We start from the raw sequence: 13,923 nt of genomic DNA, 5'->3' as shown, positions 1-13,923 counted from the left end.
ACCTTGGCAATAAGAACTGTAAATAATATTCTTTATCTTGTGCTCTTTTCAATCAAAAGAAGAAATGAGCCAAATGCTGTTAAATTCAGAGGAAAGTTTTTTCTAATAGCTTCCCTTCTCCCTCATGGATACTCTACACAATTGCTTAACTGATTTATTTGGTAATTTATTTGGTAGCCATTTGATTTATCTTTTTGGTAATTCAGAGAAACACACTCAATTCTTTCTTCTTTTTTTACATTTAATTACTTCTTTTTTAAAAAAATATTTAAGTCCAATTTGCCAACATATAGTATAATACCCAGTGCTCATCCCATCAAGTGTCCTCTCTTGATCACATACCAGGGGCACTGCTCGGGATGTCTCAACACGAGGCCGGGGTGCCGTTGAGTACATGTAGTTGAAGAGTCTGTCAATTTTCCTCAAAGGAACACCACCTCCTCGGTCACTCATCTAAGGTGAGAGAGAATCATGCCTTATAACCAAGTCCCATAAATAGCAAAACACCAATACATACTCACAGTATCACAGTTTAACTGCTGACTAGAAAGTACTGCTTTTCTAAAGATTATTTCTCTATTTGAGAGACAGCGCAGGAACATAAGCAGCAAGAGGGGCAGTAGCAAAGGGAGAGAGACAAGCAAACTCCCCACTGAGTGCAGAGTCCCACTTGGGGTTCAGTCTTGCAACCCTGAGATCATGACCTGAGCCAAATTCAGCCGCTTAATTGACTGAGCCACCCAAGTGCCTGAGGAAAGTACTGCTTTTCAAAGCAAGTACCATGAAATCCAAGTTGTCAGTGTAAACATTTTCCTCACTGGTAGACTTTATAAAACTCCTCCAATATGCACAATTCTAATACATAATAAACTCCATCATACTACAGAGTCAGGGCTGTGGCTCTGCGTATTTACTGGTTGCACTGAGCAGTACCAGCAAACACAGACTGGGGCATAAACTAAGTCTATCTGGGATGTAACAATAAATTTGTTATTCCTTTCTGGTGGGTGGTTTGGCAATCAGATTCAAAATACATGAACCCTTTGACCCAACAATGTTTATACTAAAAAAATAATCAAAGAAGTATGCAAAGTATGTATGAGAATATCCATCACGGCACTCTGTAGAATAGCTAAAACTGGATTATAACCTAAATAGGGGACTATTTAAGTAAACTAATGCATATTCTAAAATAGAAAACCACTGAGCAATTAAATATAATGTAGAACTATATGTGTCAGCATGAGAGCGGTCCACAAAATATTGTTCAACAGCACAGACCCCCAGACAATTTTCTGGTGAGTTTACAAAGTACACTTGTCCTTTATATTGTTCTAATATCATTTCTCAACTCAAATCATATGGTAGGTTGAATTTACTAATTTATTTAGACTATATTCATTCTGTTTTCATTTACAGTTAACAGGCCCTTATTTTCTAATTATTGTACAGTTCACCTTCTCATCTACTATAGCTATTTTCCTTTGTCACAAAATCTAAATTGATTTTACTATCTGTAACATTAATATACAAACAAATCTGCTTCGGGATCCCTGGGTGGCGCAGTGATTTGGCGCCTGCCTTTGGCCCAGGGCGCGATCCTGGAGACCCGGGATCGAATCCCACATCGGGCTCCCGGTGCATGGAGCCTGCTTCTCCCTCTGCCTATGTCTCTGCCTCTCTCTCTCTCTCTCTGTGTGACCATCATAAATAATAAATTAAAAAAAAATTCAAATCTGCTTCAATCTGTGTGTGTGGTATACATATATATGAATGAATGGTGCAGTAGATAGATAGATGGTGCTGAATGGCTAAAAAATCAATAGGCCATGGGTGCCTGGCTGGCTTCATTGGCAGAACATCCAACTCTTAATCTCAGAGTCATGAGTTTGAGCCCCACATGTAGAGACTATTTAAAAAAATAAAATAAAAACAAAAGACTTCATCACAAATTAGTTTAAAAGAGCATTATTAAAAAAAAAAAAAAAAAGGTCAGGGATCCCTGGGTGGCTCAAGTGGTTTAGTGCCTGCTTTCATCCCAGGGCATGATCCTGGAGACGCAGAATCGAGTCCCACATCAGGCTCCCTGCTTTTAAATATCTTTACAGTATGCATATATACTACTTTCATAATGAAAATGACATAGGTATTTTAATTTTTAAAATAAAAATCTGCTTTGAAGTACCAGTTGAAGGCTTGCCTCTAATACATCTACAGTTAGATAATTACAGTATAAAAATATACAAAGACTTTAATCAGAACTTATAATGTAGCATGCTTGAAATTGTTCTTGGCTATGAATTCAAAGTCCAGGGAAGAGATTTATTTTTGTAAGATTAATAAAGAGCTTTGGGTATTTTCTGAGATCCATCACTTTGATTATTCATTCTTTAATGTAATGCCCTCCTGCATATTTGCTGGTAACATGAGTAAGAAGTATGGGTGCTCTGTAAATATTAAGTAAACAATATATTAGAATAGATATTAAGATAAAAAAGTAGACTTCAATAAATATTTCCTGGTTTCCCTTAACCTTTGGCCAGAAAGACTATAGCAATCTTGTATGAAACAAGAAGTGATTTCTAGCCAGAGGCCAGTATTAGAAAAACAAAATCAAGCAGAAAAGACAGGAGGAGACTTTGAGAAGCATCCTCTTATAAGTGAAGGGGCTAAATAGGCTCTAAGAATATAGTTAAAAACTGAAAAAGTAATCTCCTTTCCTTTGCAGCCAAAAATACAATAAACTGAAATCAGCAGATTTTTAAAGTGGTCAAAAGAGTTTCCAAGGGAATAGTAACAGAGGATATTATGCCAGAGGATGTGAGTTCTTTGGAAAAATGGAAAGTGCGATTATTCAGAGAGAGGAACAGAGAGTTGGTCTGTACATATTTAAGAAGAATGGCAGTCTGATGACAAATATATTGAGAAAGACATGTGAGAATTAAACAAAAAATTTCTGATTAAGATAATATGAAGAAAAAAGTCTAGAATCATGAGAAGAAGCCTATGTCAAGGAAATGCAGAGATTATGAAAGAGATGGATGGTATGGAGTAAACGTCAACAGAAAGGCTAAGAAAGAGAAGTTTGCCAATTATTTTTGAAGCTTTTTCTTTAGTGTGTGAAATCACCACTTCTCAATGTCATCTAACCAGGAGTTGCCATCCATAACTTCCTGTTCCCTGTAACAGTGGCCTCCCCAGGCTAATTCATGTGAATTTCAGGCCCAAGGGAAATGAACCACTACTAACTTGATGACAGCTCTAAGGGCAGATTTACTAACCCTGAAATCACCCAGAGCTCCTGAAGTCTCTTTCTCAAGAGATTTCTGATGTCAAGTTTGTAAAATCACCAAGACATTTACATTTTAATTTAAAAGACATGTGGCCATAACACTTATGTTATTTCCAGAATATAGCACAAAGACCAAACCTGAAAGAGCAACTAGAGTCATATGCCAGAAAAAAACAATTATCTCACAGGATTCTTGGGGGGGTGGGGGGGAGGTGAAAAATATCACAAATTTGAATAAGCCAGAAAATACAAAGACTATATAAAGACATATAAAAACTCAACTATAAGCCATCCTGTTGACTTTTTAATACATGTCATTCAGCACTAGTTCTCTCTCTATCCAAAGACATATGTTAAAAGCAGACCTTGATCCTGAAAAATCTAGTACTAGTGATGGCGATGTAAACTCTACTGAAGAAAATTAAAGCAAGTATTTAACAGAAGAGGTAACAGGAGCTGATGAAGTCATGTGACCTTCGATATGTGGAGGCAGAGCCTAATACAGGTAGGGCTTTTCTCGGGGCTTCAGGAACAGTCTGTTCAAGATCCTTATAAGCCTTTCTCATCTTTTTTTTTTTTTTTAAAATAGCTTTACTGAAGTAATTCACATACCATAAAATTCAGCTATTTAAAGTGTGAAACTCAATAGTTTTTAATATATTCATAGATATGTACACCCAGCACCATAAATTTTAGAATATTTTTATTACTTCAAAAAGAAACCCTGGATTCTTTATTGGTCACACTCCTAAGCAACCACTACTGTTTCTCGTCCCTATACATTTGCCAGTTCTGGACATTTCATATAAATAGAATTGCATGATATGTGGCTTTTTGTGATTGTTTTCTTTTACTTAGCGTAATATTTTCAGTGTTGCAGCAGCCATGTTGTAGCAGGTACTCGTACTTCACTTCCTTTTATGGCCCAACTATATGTCTATACCACATTTTATTGATCTCTTCATCAGCTGATGGACATTTGGGCCATTTCCAGTTTTTGGCTATTATGTATAATTCTGCTATGAACCTTCATGTATAAATTTTGAATATCACATTCCTTTTTGGTACATAACTAGGAATGGAATTGCTGGGTCATTATGAAACTTCCTTGACATTAAAGAGATAGAATCCCCAAACAAAGCCTGTCCACCAACACAGGACAAGTCTCTGCTAAGTATCTAAGAACTCAGTGAATTTTCATCCATGCTGCAATGGATGACCACAAGTAAAAGTTTTCTTTTTAGCTACAGACCAATACGGGCAAGCACATGAAAGACAAAACAAAAAAAGGTTATGAGAAACACCCTGCTGTAGCACAACTGAGGTCGCAAAGCAGAAGACATGTGGGACTTATTTTGAATCAAGTAAACCTTAACAAGCAAGTAGCTGACACATAACTAACTAACCAAAAAATAGACACACATTAGCATCTGGGCTGGAAAAAAAAAAGTGATGCATTCCTATTACTTTTTTAGCAAACAGATGGCATTTGCCATATATTTATTTGTATGTCACTCTTTTTAAATGAACAGCCAAGAGAGAGAAACAGAAAAAAGAAATTCTGAAGAAACAGTATAGAGAGTTAAGGCATATTAATTTTTTTAAAAAACAGCTATTATCCTCAGAGTGATAAAAGAAGATAAAACTAAACAGAATACTATAAAAAGGAATAATGAAAAATAAAAAGTTCCTGGAAATTTATAAGATAATAGAAACGAAAATTCAATAGAAGAGTTGGGAATTCAAAGTTGAGGACATCTCACAGAGTGGAATGAAAAGTTTAAAAAGATAAAAAGCAGGAGAAAAAAGATAAGAAAAATCAGAGGATCAATTCATGAAGTCCAACATCCTCCAAACAGGACTATCAGAAAATGAAGCAGTAGGGAAGAAAGTACCAAGGACACAGTGGAAATTCTAAAGGGCCCAGCTCAATGAGTAAGAAAAGACCCACACAAAGTCACATCATTATGAAATTTCAGAACAGAGCTGAAGAAAAGATCAGCTAAAGAAAAGCTTTAGTTAAAAGAGACAAAACAACAAAACCTGACACTTAAAACAGGTCATATACAAAGGAACAGGAATTGGAATAAGCATAAGTCTTCTTAAAAGGAATAGTGAGAATGACGTCAGCAAAAATAGTGGAAAAACAAAGTCTCTCATTCATTAAAGCACCAAGAAAAAGGCAAATACTATCATAATTAACTTTGTTTAGAACTCTAGAAATTAACCAAAGGCTTACAGCAATCTGAGGAGCAATTAGTCAAGAAAAACAAGGGACTCTGTGGTGTTTTAACTCGGCTTATTCCCACCCTCACCCCCACTCCCATAAATAACATGGAATCAGAATGGAACTGGTAGTCCAGCAGCCACTGGGTAGGCTATCTTTCTTTGACTTGATTCTGCACTCTCCAATGCAAAAAGTCTTGTATGTGCCCACTTCCCATCCTCAGAAGCATTTGTCAAAAACAATTAGAGATAATGGACTAATTTGAAGGCTCCCTCGGGCAGTGTACAATTAAGGCAAACAAAAGACTAACTAAAAAGTGTAATAGGAAAAGCTAGGGAATGAGATGTCTTTAGGGGCTTAGAAAAGCTCAAGGATATCCTGAGAATCCAGAAGGTCATGTGTATGCCCAGGGCTATGTTCATGTTCAGGAAAGTTTTCATCTCTGATTGACCTTGAGTTTCTGTACACGTAGGACCTAAGTCAGACTTGTCACCTGCATGGCTGAGTGTTGAAGGTGTGCCCCAATATGCACATGGAGTCCCTTTACAAAGACTGTGAGATGGCAGGCATTGAAGAAACTCTCAGTCCAATCATTATTTGACCACTAAGCTAACCAAGTAAACTTCAGTGGCCATATACATTAAAGAATACAAAGAATGGTGTAGGTGTATTTTTTGTAATTTTTTTCTCCTCTCTTCTTTAAAAGACAAATTCAGAGAATAATAATTATAAACTTAATGTAGATGAACATACAATGTATAAAAATATATGTTTCAGAAAGTAACATTACAAAGGATGGGAATGGACCTATACAGGAATAAAAGCTGTGTATACTATTGAAATTAAGTTGGTATTAATCTGAACTAGGTTGTTATACATAAATTAGAATGTTAATTTAATTCTAGGACAAGCACTAAGAAAATAACTCAAAAAATATAATAAAAGGAACAAGAAGGAAATGAAAATGGTACACCAGAAAATATCATTTTAACAAAAAAGGCATCCATATTTAAAGAAATAAAGAATCAAAAGAGACATAAGAGACATACACAATAAATGACAAAATGGCAAATATAAATTCTACATTAGTGGTAATTATGTTAAGTACAACCAACTTGAACACTCAAATTAAAAGATGGACACTGGCCGGGTGGATTTAAGGAAAAAAAGTATATTCTAACCATATGTTAGGGACACACTTTAGATTCAAAGACACAAACAGGGAATGCCTGGGTGGCTCAGTGGTTGAGCATCTGCCTTCAGCTCAGGTCATCACCCTTGGGTCCTGGGATCGAGTCCTGCATCAGGCTCCCCATAGGGAGCCTGCTTCTCCCTCTGCCTATGTCTTTGCCTCTCTCTCTGTTTCTCTCATGAATAAATAAAATCTTTAAAAAAAAAAACAAATGAAGACACAAACAGGCTGAAAGTAAAATCATGGGTGGGGACACCTAGCTGGCTCAGTTGGAAGAGTGTGCAACTCTTGATCTTGGGGTTGTGAGTTTAAGCCCCACATTGGGTTTAGAGATTACTTTAAAAATAATAAAATCTTTAAAAAAAAAAAAAAAGAAAGCAAAATCTTGGAAAAAGATACACAGAAACAGAAACCGAAAGAAAGCTGGGATGGTTATACAAATATCAGAAAAAAATAACCTTAAGACAAAAATCATCAACCAAGACAAAGAAGGACATTTTGTCATAAAAGGGCAATAGAGCATGATAAGACATAAAATCATATACATACATACACTTTAACAACAGAGTTCCAAAATATATGAAGCAAAACCAGAGAGAATTGAAGGGAGAAATAGACAAGTCACAATAATAGTTGGAGACTTTAATATCCCACTTTCAAAAACAGATAGGACAACAAGATAAAAGATCAACAAGAAAACAAGATCTGAACAACACTATAAACCAACCAGGGCTAAGTACTATCTAGAGAACACTCTATCCAACAACAAAATATACATTTTTCTCAAGTACACATGAAACATTCTCCAGGATATGTAACATTCTCCACAGACCAACCACAAAACAAGTCTCAAAAAATGTAAAAGGACCAAAATAATACAAACAGTATTTTCTGGCCACAACGGAATGACATTAGAAATAACAGAACAAAATGTGTGAATTAACAAATACATACAAATTAACACACTCCTAAAGAACCAATGAGTGAAAGGAGAAATCACAAGAGAAAATAGAAAATACTTTGAGATAAACGAAAATGAAAACACACCATAAAAAAACTTACAGGATAGAGAGAAAGCAGTACTTAGAGGGAAATTTATAGCTGTAAAAGGTCACATATGTTTATTGGTTTTGTTTCTTAAATTCCACTTATGAGTGAAATCATATGGTATTTGTCTTTCTCTGACTTATTTCGCTTAGTATAATCCCCCCTAGCTCCATCCACATCGTTGGAAATAGAAAATTTTCTCTTTTTTTGGATGGCTGATTAACTGAATTACACACTTTTAAAATAAGGAACAATAGATGCCTTCAAAATTCTGCAAGATGATTATTGTCAATCTAGAATTTCATGTATGAACCTAAATACTAGGAAAATAGCAATTGAGGCTGCATTGGGGAGGGAAAGTGCTCTAAAAGAGCTAATTCCTCAGCTACCCTAACAGAAAGCTAATATTTGCTGTTAACAATTTTTATATTTCAGAAATAGTGATATCAGAATGCTACTTAAAAAATATACCAATGGGGGCAGCCCTGGTGGCTTAGCGGTTTGGCGCCGCCTTCAGCCCTGGGTGTGATCCTGGAGACCCGGGATAGAGTCCCACATTGGGCTTCCTGCATGGAGCCTGCTTCTCCCTCTGCCTGTGTCTCTGCCTCTCTTTCTCTCTGTGTCTCTCACGAATAAATGAATAAAATCTTATATATATATATATATATATATATATATATATATATATATATATATATATACATACATACCAATAGGGGCACGCCTGGGTGGTTGAGTCAGTTAAGTGGCTGCCTTTGGCTCAGGCCATGATCTTAGGGTCCTGGGATTGAGCCCCGCATTGGGCTGCCTATTCCAAGGGGAGCCTGCTTCTCCCTCTCCCTCTGCTGTTCCCCCCAATTGTGCTCTCTGGCTATCTGTGTCAAAAATAAAATAAAAATCTTAAAAATAAATATACACCAATAAATCCCAGAAAAAATAGCTAAAAGACTGAGTAATGACCCATAAATTAGACCAGGAACTAATGTATTTGATTTTATACTCTTTGCATTTATTACTTTAAAACAAAATTTAAAATGATTAAAAAATAGAATCATCATACTCCAAGAAATTGGACTATCTGAACAACGCAGTGGAAAAGGCCTGGGGTCAAGGAGCCTGATTTCATGTTCTGTGGTCTTTATTTGCTGGGTAATTATGAGCTAATCACTGTGTCTTAGTTTCCACATCTGTAAAAATCAACAGTAAAATTACTTGTGCTCCTAAGAGGTTTTATGAGAAGCAAATTAAACAACATAAAAGTAGATTGAAAAACATTGTTTAAAAATGAAAAAGTATGTACTATCTACATAAGACTGTAAACACCCAATATTTTAAAGTATACTTATCAAAGTGGCTATTCATGATTACTGTTAAATTTATCTGTCTTCAGGATTTACTTTTACTTCAATCATCTGGATTAAGGAACGGAATAGAAACAGACTCAGGGGAGAATTTCCATAATCTGCCAGATAAATGAAGGAATGTGCTTATTAGTTATTAGAGGTAAGATTTCTTCCTCCTAAAAGTAAGTTATGTCTTCAGAAAATTATGTGCATGCCTGTACATCAATTAAAACAAAACAGCCAGAAAGCATTTACCTTCACAGTCAAATCCTCATTACCCAGTGTGATGTGGACTTGAATAGGAGGGTAAACGCCTTTGTCAGCATGGTGTTCCATCGTTGCTCTCATCGCATTCTGAAATACATTAGGGTTCCACTCAAAATACAACTTTAAAAAAGAGAAACGAATTATAAATTTCAATATATATGCACAATTTGAAATTTAAAAATGTTTAATTTGTTGGAAATATGCCAAAGTATCATAATTCTTATAATTATATTTAAAGAATTACTTAAAAAATTATTGTCCATTTTGGAGGACTTGTGAGACACTTTGATTTAAAGATTTCAACTGAATTCTATTTTCCAAAACCAGACATCTCAACACTTTAACTGGTTTACATTGAAGCCGAAATTGTATCCAAATACTTTTATAATTTAGAAGATAACAAACAAACCTCATTTTTGAAAAAAGTTTTGTCTTGATTTTTAAGAATCATTTTAATTGCCATAAATGACTTTGAGGGGAAAACAATTTTTTCATTTAGTATTCACAGCAATGGTCTTATTATGACATAGAAACTAATCTAATTCACCACTAATTTGAAACTAAGGATATTTACATCTTAAAACTCTTGATCAATGCCTAAAGGATACACAGTGTACAATGCCAACATATTATAAGCACTAAAAGATAACATGACATGTAGCATTGGAGTAGAAATTGATAAAACTAGATACGGTTAAAAGGCAAAAATGGGACTGCATTTGGAAATAAGAGTGTGTGGCCCTAGTAACATTTTATACTCTTTGCATTTATTACTTTATTACTATCAAAATTGAGTGTCCCTAAGGAGAAGATGCTATCATCTCTACCAAAGGCTATTTAAGATTAGGCTCCAGATGACATTCAGTCAGACTTTCTGTGTTTCAGCGTATTTTTCTTTTTCATAAGCATGTTGAAAGCCACCTCTGCTCTTTACTAGTTTGCTGCTGGCTGAAGACATGGTAACTAAAGTAAGAGAGATTACATAGGCTTGATTTAGGGTAGTTATTTTCAGCCACAGGGACCTGTACTCCTCATCACTCACTTTTCTGTCAGCAAGTGTCATAGGTGTGTTATTGGGGGGGAAAGTACTCCCAATGTTTCTAGCATAATTTTAGTTTTTGAAATTTTCTTTGTAAAGAGCAAATATAATAGCAAAAGCCCTGTAAATCAATATAAATGACTTTCTCAAAAAGTCCCACAAACATATAATAGTGGGACTCTGTTCTTTTAAAGGTGGAAAATTCAGAATCATTCTCCTAAATATTGTTTTGTAAAAATGTAACTTTATTGAGCACCTACACTGAGTTGCCATTGTACTGGACACCTTCATAATAACCTGGAGAGTATTAGACTCTTTACAGAAAAAGAAATGTAGCCTCAAAAAGGTTGGCTGATTTGCCCAACGTCACATGCAGATTAAGTGGCAGAACTAGTATTCAGACCCAATCGGACTTCCGGGTGTGCAGCTTACCACTGCACTGAAGTGCCCATCAGTGTGGACAAAAGGCAGATCTCCAGCAATGTGACATGACACTGAGCATGAAATGACATCTTTTAATGAAACTGAGGAAAACCCGTAGAGTACTTCACTTTCAGAGCAGATCCCTAACCTCGGGAAAGGACTGATAAAGGTTATGTAATACTATTTTACAAACCTTGAAAAGTTCAAACACCATGTGATAGAGATGGGATGGTACATAAACCACTTGTATTGGCTGTCCTGGTGATTTTGCTATAGAGCAGAAGAGAAAAATATAAAAGTACAGAGAGATGTACTTAAAGCATTTTTAAGAATATATTGTGTAGTGATGAAAAGAAAACATTTACTATGGAGGATAATATTATTTGGGGGAGAACTGCCACCCCAGTTCTTCACTGTATTAGGGTTTGACCCCATAGTCACATAGATTTATAACTGATGGTGACAACATGAGTTTGCAGTCATTTTTGTGACCCTGCATAACCATCTAGCCAACCGAGCTTCCCATTTTCTCTGTGACAGTGAGTCTTTTTAAAGGACACTCAGCCTTAAGGTCAGAATTTTACTTTCCAAAATGAAAGTGTTAAGGTCTATATGTTCCATGGTCCAACTCACATAAATATACTATTTTTTTTAAAAGTCATTTTTAAATAAGCACTAAAATGCTTAAAATGTTTCACCTCTGTGGAATGTTTTTGTTTTATTTCAGGCATTTCTATGTATACAGATCTGAATTAAATTAAGCTAGCATCAATTTATCAAGGGATATGAATTCTACATTCAAACATTTTATTAAATTTAGAAGCCCAGCTGGGGATGCGGTGGTGGGGACAGAGGTGGGGGGGGGGGGCAGGTAGTATGTAAAACAGAACTTTTAGTAGATCAAAGGAGTAAGACTCACCATACCTTAGAATTCTAATTGATCCAATAAATTGGACTCTCCTCTGAATAAACCGCCCCGTGGAAACATGGATGGGACACCTGGAAACTGCTCACAGTTCAGGTTCCTAAACTATCATCTGTGCATTGTGATTCTCTACTGAATGGTATTGTTATGAAACAAAAGAGTTAATATGGCTTTAGAAAAACACGAAGCAATTCTATTTTCAACTGAGGAACTTCTTCCATTGCGCTTTCACTATAAGGTCCAGAATACAGCTTAGGAAAAGCCTATTTAATTTTATTCTTCTTAAAGGGTCACCTTAACTTAGTAACTGTTTTTCCCTCTACCAAACTACCCCACCCCTCTGAAACACAGCGAGACTTATCAATCTCCTTCCAAGACATCTGATTTTTTTTGTCCAAAAGGCCCTAGTCAGGGTGCAAAGAGCATCAGAGATAAATGGATTTTCCAGCAGATGAGCATCTTTCTTTCCTCCTTACACACCTCCTGTCTTTTTACTTCCTTAACAATAAAAAATGATTCATTACTCAGGAAGTCGATTCTTAAGGGGTGAACTCTACATTATTGAAGTGCCTGTAACAGTCAAATGTAACTAACCAAAAACAGAAACAAAAATAAGGAAAGAATCAACATTTTCAATTAGATATAAACAAAATGGGGAAGAAGTCAAATGCATTTCAGACAGAATCCAACTAAATTACACACACGCACACACATACACACACACTCTCTTAACATGATTTTCTCCCTGAGCTTTCATATTCAATAAAGAAGTTGATGAAATGCCCTTTTATATTAAGACATATCTAAATTCTTCTTATCATTCCTTCTCAGATAATCACAACACTGTTCATTGAGGAAAAGACATCATCGGGCTTACCATTTAATTCTTCAAGTTCTAGCTCAGGAGAGTTAATATAATACAAATCACACAGACGCCTAGCATTTTCATAGCCATCTGGTGTGAATCAAAACAAAAAAAAGCATTAAAATAAATTTACTTCTATATCATGCATTAAGATGGAAATAGTACTGATAAATGAAATTTTAGCTATTATAGAAGAAAATACACTTTAATAATCTAGTTTGGGGAAGGTCTTCTTAAGTACAACATGACAAAACCTAATAGCCATAAAGGAAAAGTGACAGATATGATTATAAGAAAAAAAAAACCATCCATATAGAAAAAGACACCATAAAAAAGTAAAAACAGCAGGGTGAAGAAACTACTTACAATACACATAACAAACATGTAGCATGAAAGTTTAGGATATGGACACTTTCATTCATTGTTCGGTATCTTTTTGGGGGTATCAAAATTTTAAATGCATTTTCAATGTTTTAAATTTTAGGAATCTTACTTTCTAAAATACTAGCAAAGTCAGAACTTATCTAAAGATGTTCACTGAAGTTTTGTTCGTAATAAAAAAATGAAAACAACCTAAATATGCAACAACAGAAGAATGGATTAATACATTCTGATATACCCATTAAGCCATTCAAAAACCTGAGGTTTATCCATATGTACTGAATGGCTATAAACTTGTGGTATGATGGCTATAAACTTGTAGAAAAATACACATACAGTAACCCCATCTTCCAAAAACAAACCATGTGAGACCAGCGATTACATATGTTCATGAGTATATGTGGTATAACAGAAAAAAAGTATGGAAAGATGCAAACCAAACTACTATGAATTATGGCTCCTAGCGTAGGGTATTAGAAAGGGGGAGGGGGGAGCCTGAATCTTTTTGAAGTGTAACCAACACCCTCATATCACTATACTTTGCCTTAAAAAAGCATTATATCAACAAAATATTCATCCTACACATAATATACAATAACATTATAAGATCAGTCTCAAATCCACACATATTTGCTCCTAACATTTTGTCTCAGGATATAAATAACTGTTTTAATAGCAAGAAATAACACTCAGCTATATTGATTCTTGTATCCTTCCTCAACGGAGAAATATAACTATTTACCTTTAATAACTTCAACTACATCACAGTTTGGATTTATGCTTCCAATGTGTTTTCGATGAGCTGGGCTTCCTTTGCCTTTTCCACCAAACAATAAAGCTATCAAAAAAATAAAAAATAACAAAAAAAAAAATGAGCTAAACTCTCTATTGCCATTTACCAGATTTGAATATGGTTTCTCCA

General features: G+C 35.2%; 1 protein-coding gene and 1 long non-coding RNA gene across 4 annotated transcripts in view; one reads left to right on the top strand and one right to left on the bottom strand.

Moving 5' to 3' along the window:
* The window catches only part of LOC112916405 (uncharacterized), a 188,115-nt gene that overhangs the window by 93,988 nt on the left and 80,204 nt on the right, over nucleotides 1-13,923 (top strand). The window contains exon 11 of the long non-coding RNA XR_012000324.1: nucleotides 9,149-9,261. This is a non-coding gene — a long non-coding RNA (uncharacterized lncRNA). The remainder of the gene's footprint in view (nucleotides 1-9,148; nucleotides 9,262-13,923) is intronic.
* The window catches only part of PDK1 (pyruvate dehydrogenase kinase 1), a 29,439-nt gene that overhangs the window by 7,290 nt on the left and 8,226 nt on the right, over nucleotides 1-13,923 (bottom strand). For 2 of the 3 annotated variants that reach the window (XM_072751960.1, XM_072751962.1), the window contains exons 5-9: nucleotides 13,744-13,839; nucleotides 12,633-12,710; nucleotides 11,024-11,100; nucleotides 9,357-9,455; nucleotides 343-453 (exon numbers count right to left, since the gene is read on the bottom strand). In XM_072751960.1, coding sequence (XP_072608061.1) covers nucleotides 343-453; nucleotides 9,357-9,455; nucleotides 11,024-11,100; nucleotides 12,633-12,710; nucleotides 13,744-13,839 — 461 coding nt within the window. The remainder of the gene's footprint in view (nucleotides 1-342; nucleotides 454-9,356; nucleotides 9,456-11,023; nucleotides 11,101-12,632; nucleotides 12,711-13,743; nucleotides 13,840-13,923) is intronic. The other variant, XM_072751961.1, reaches the window with a different exon arrangement.

This window comes from Vulpes vulpes, chromosome 3, assembly GCF_048418805.1.
Source record: "Vulpes vulpes isolate BD-2025 chromosome 3, VulVul3, whole genome shotgun sequence".
Classification (NCBI taxonomy): domain Eukaryota; kingdom Metazoa; phylum Chordata; class Mammalia; order Carnivora; family Canidae; genus Vulpes; species Vulpes vulpes.
This window is presented reverse-complemented; position numbering and strand designations above follow the sequence as displayed.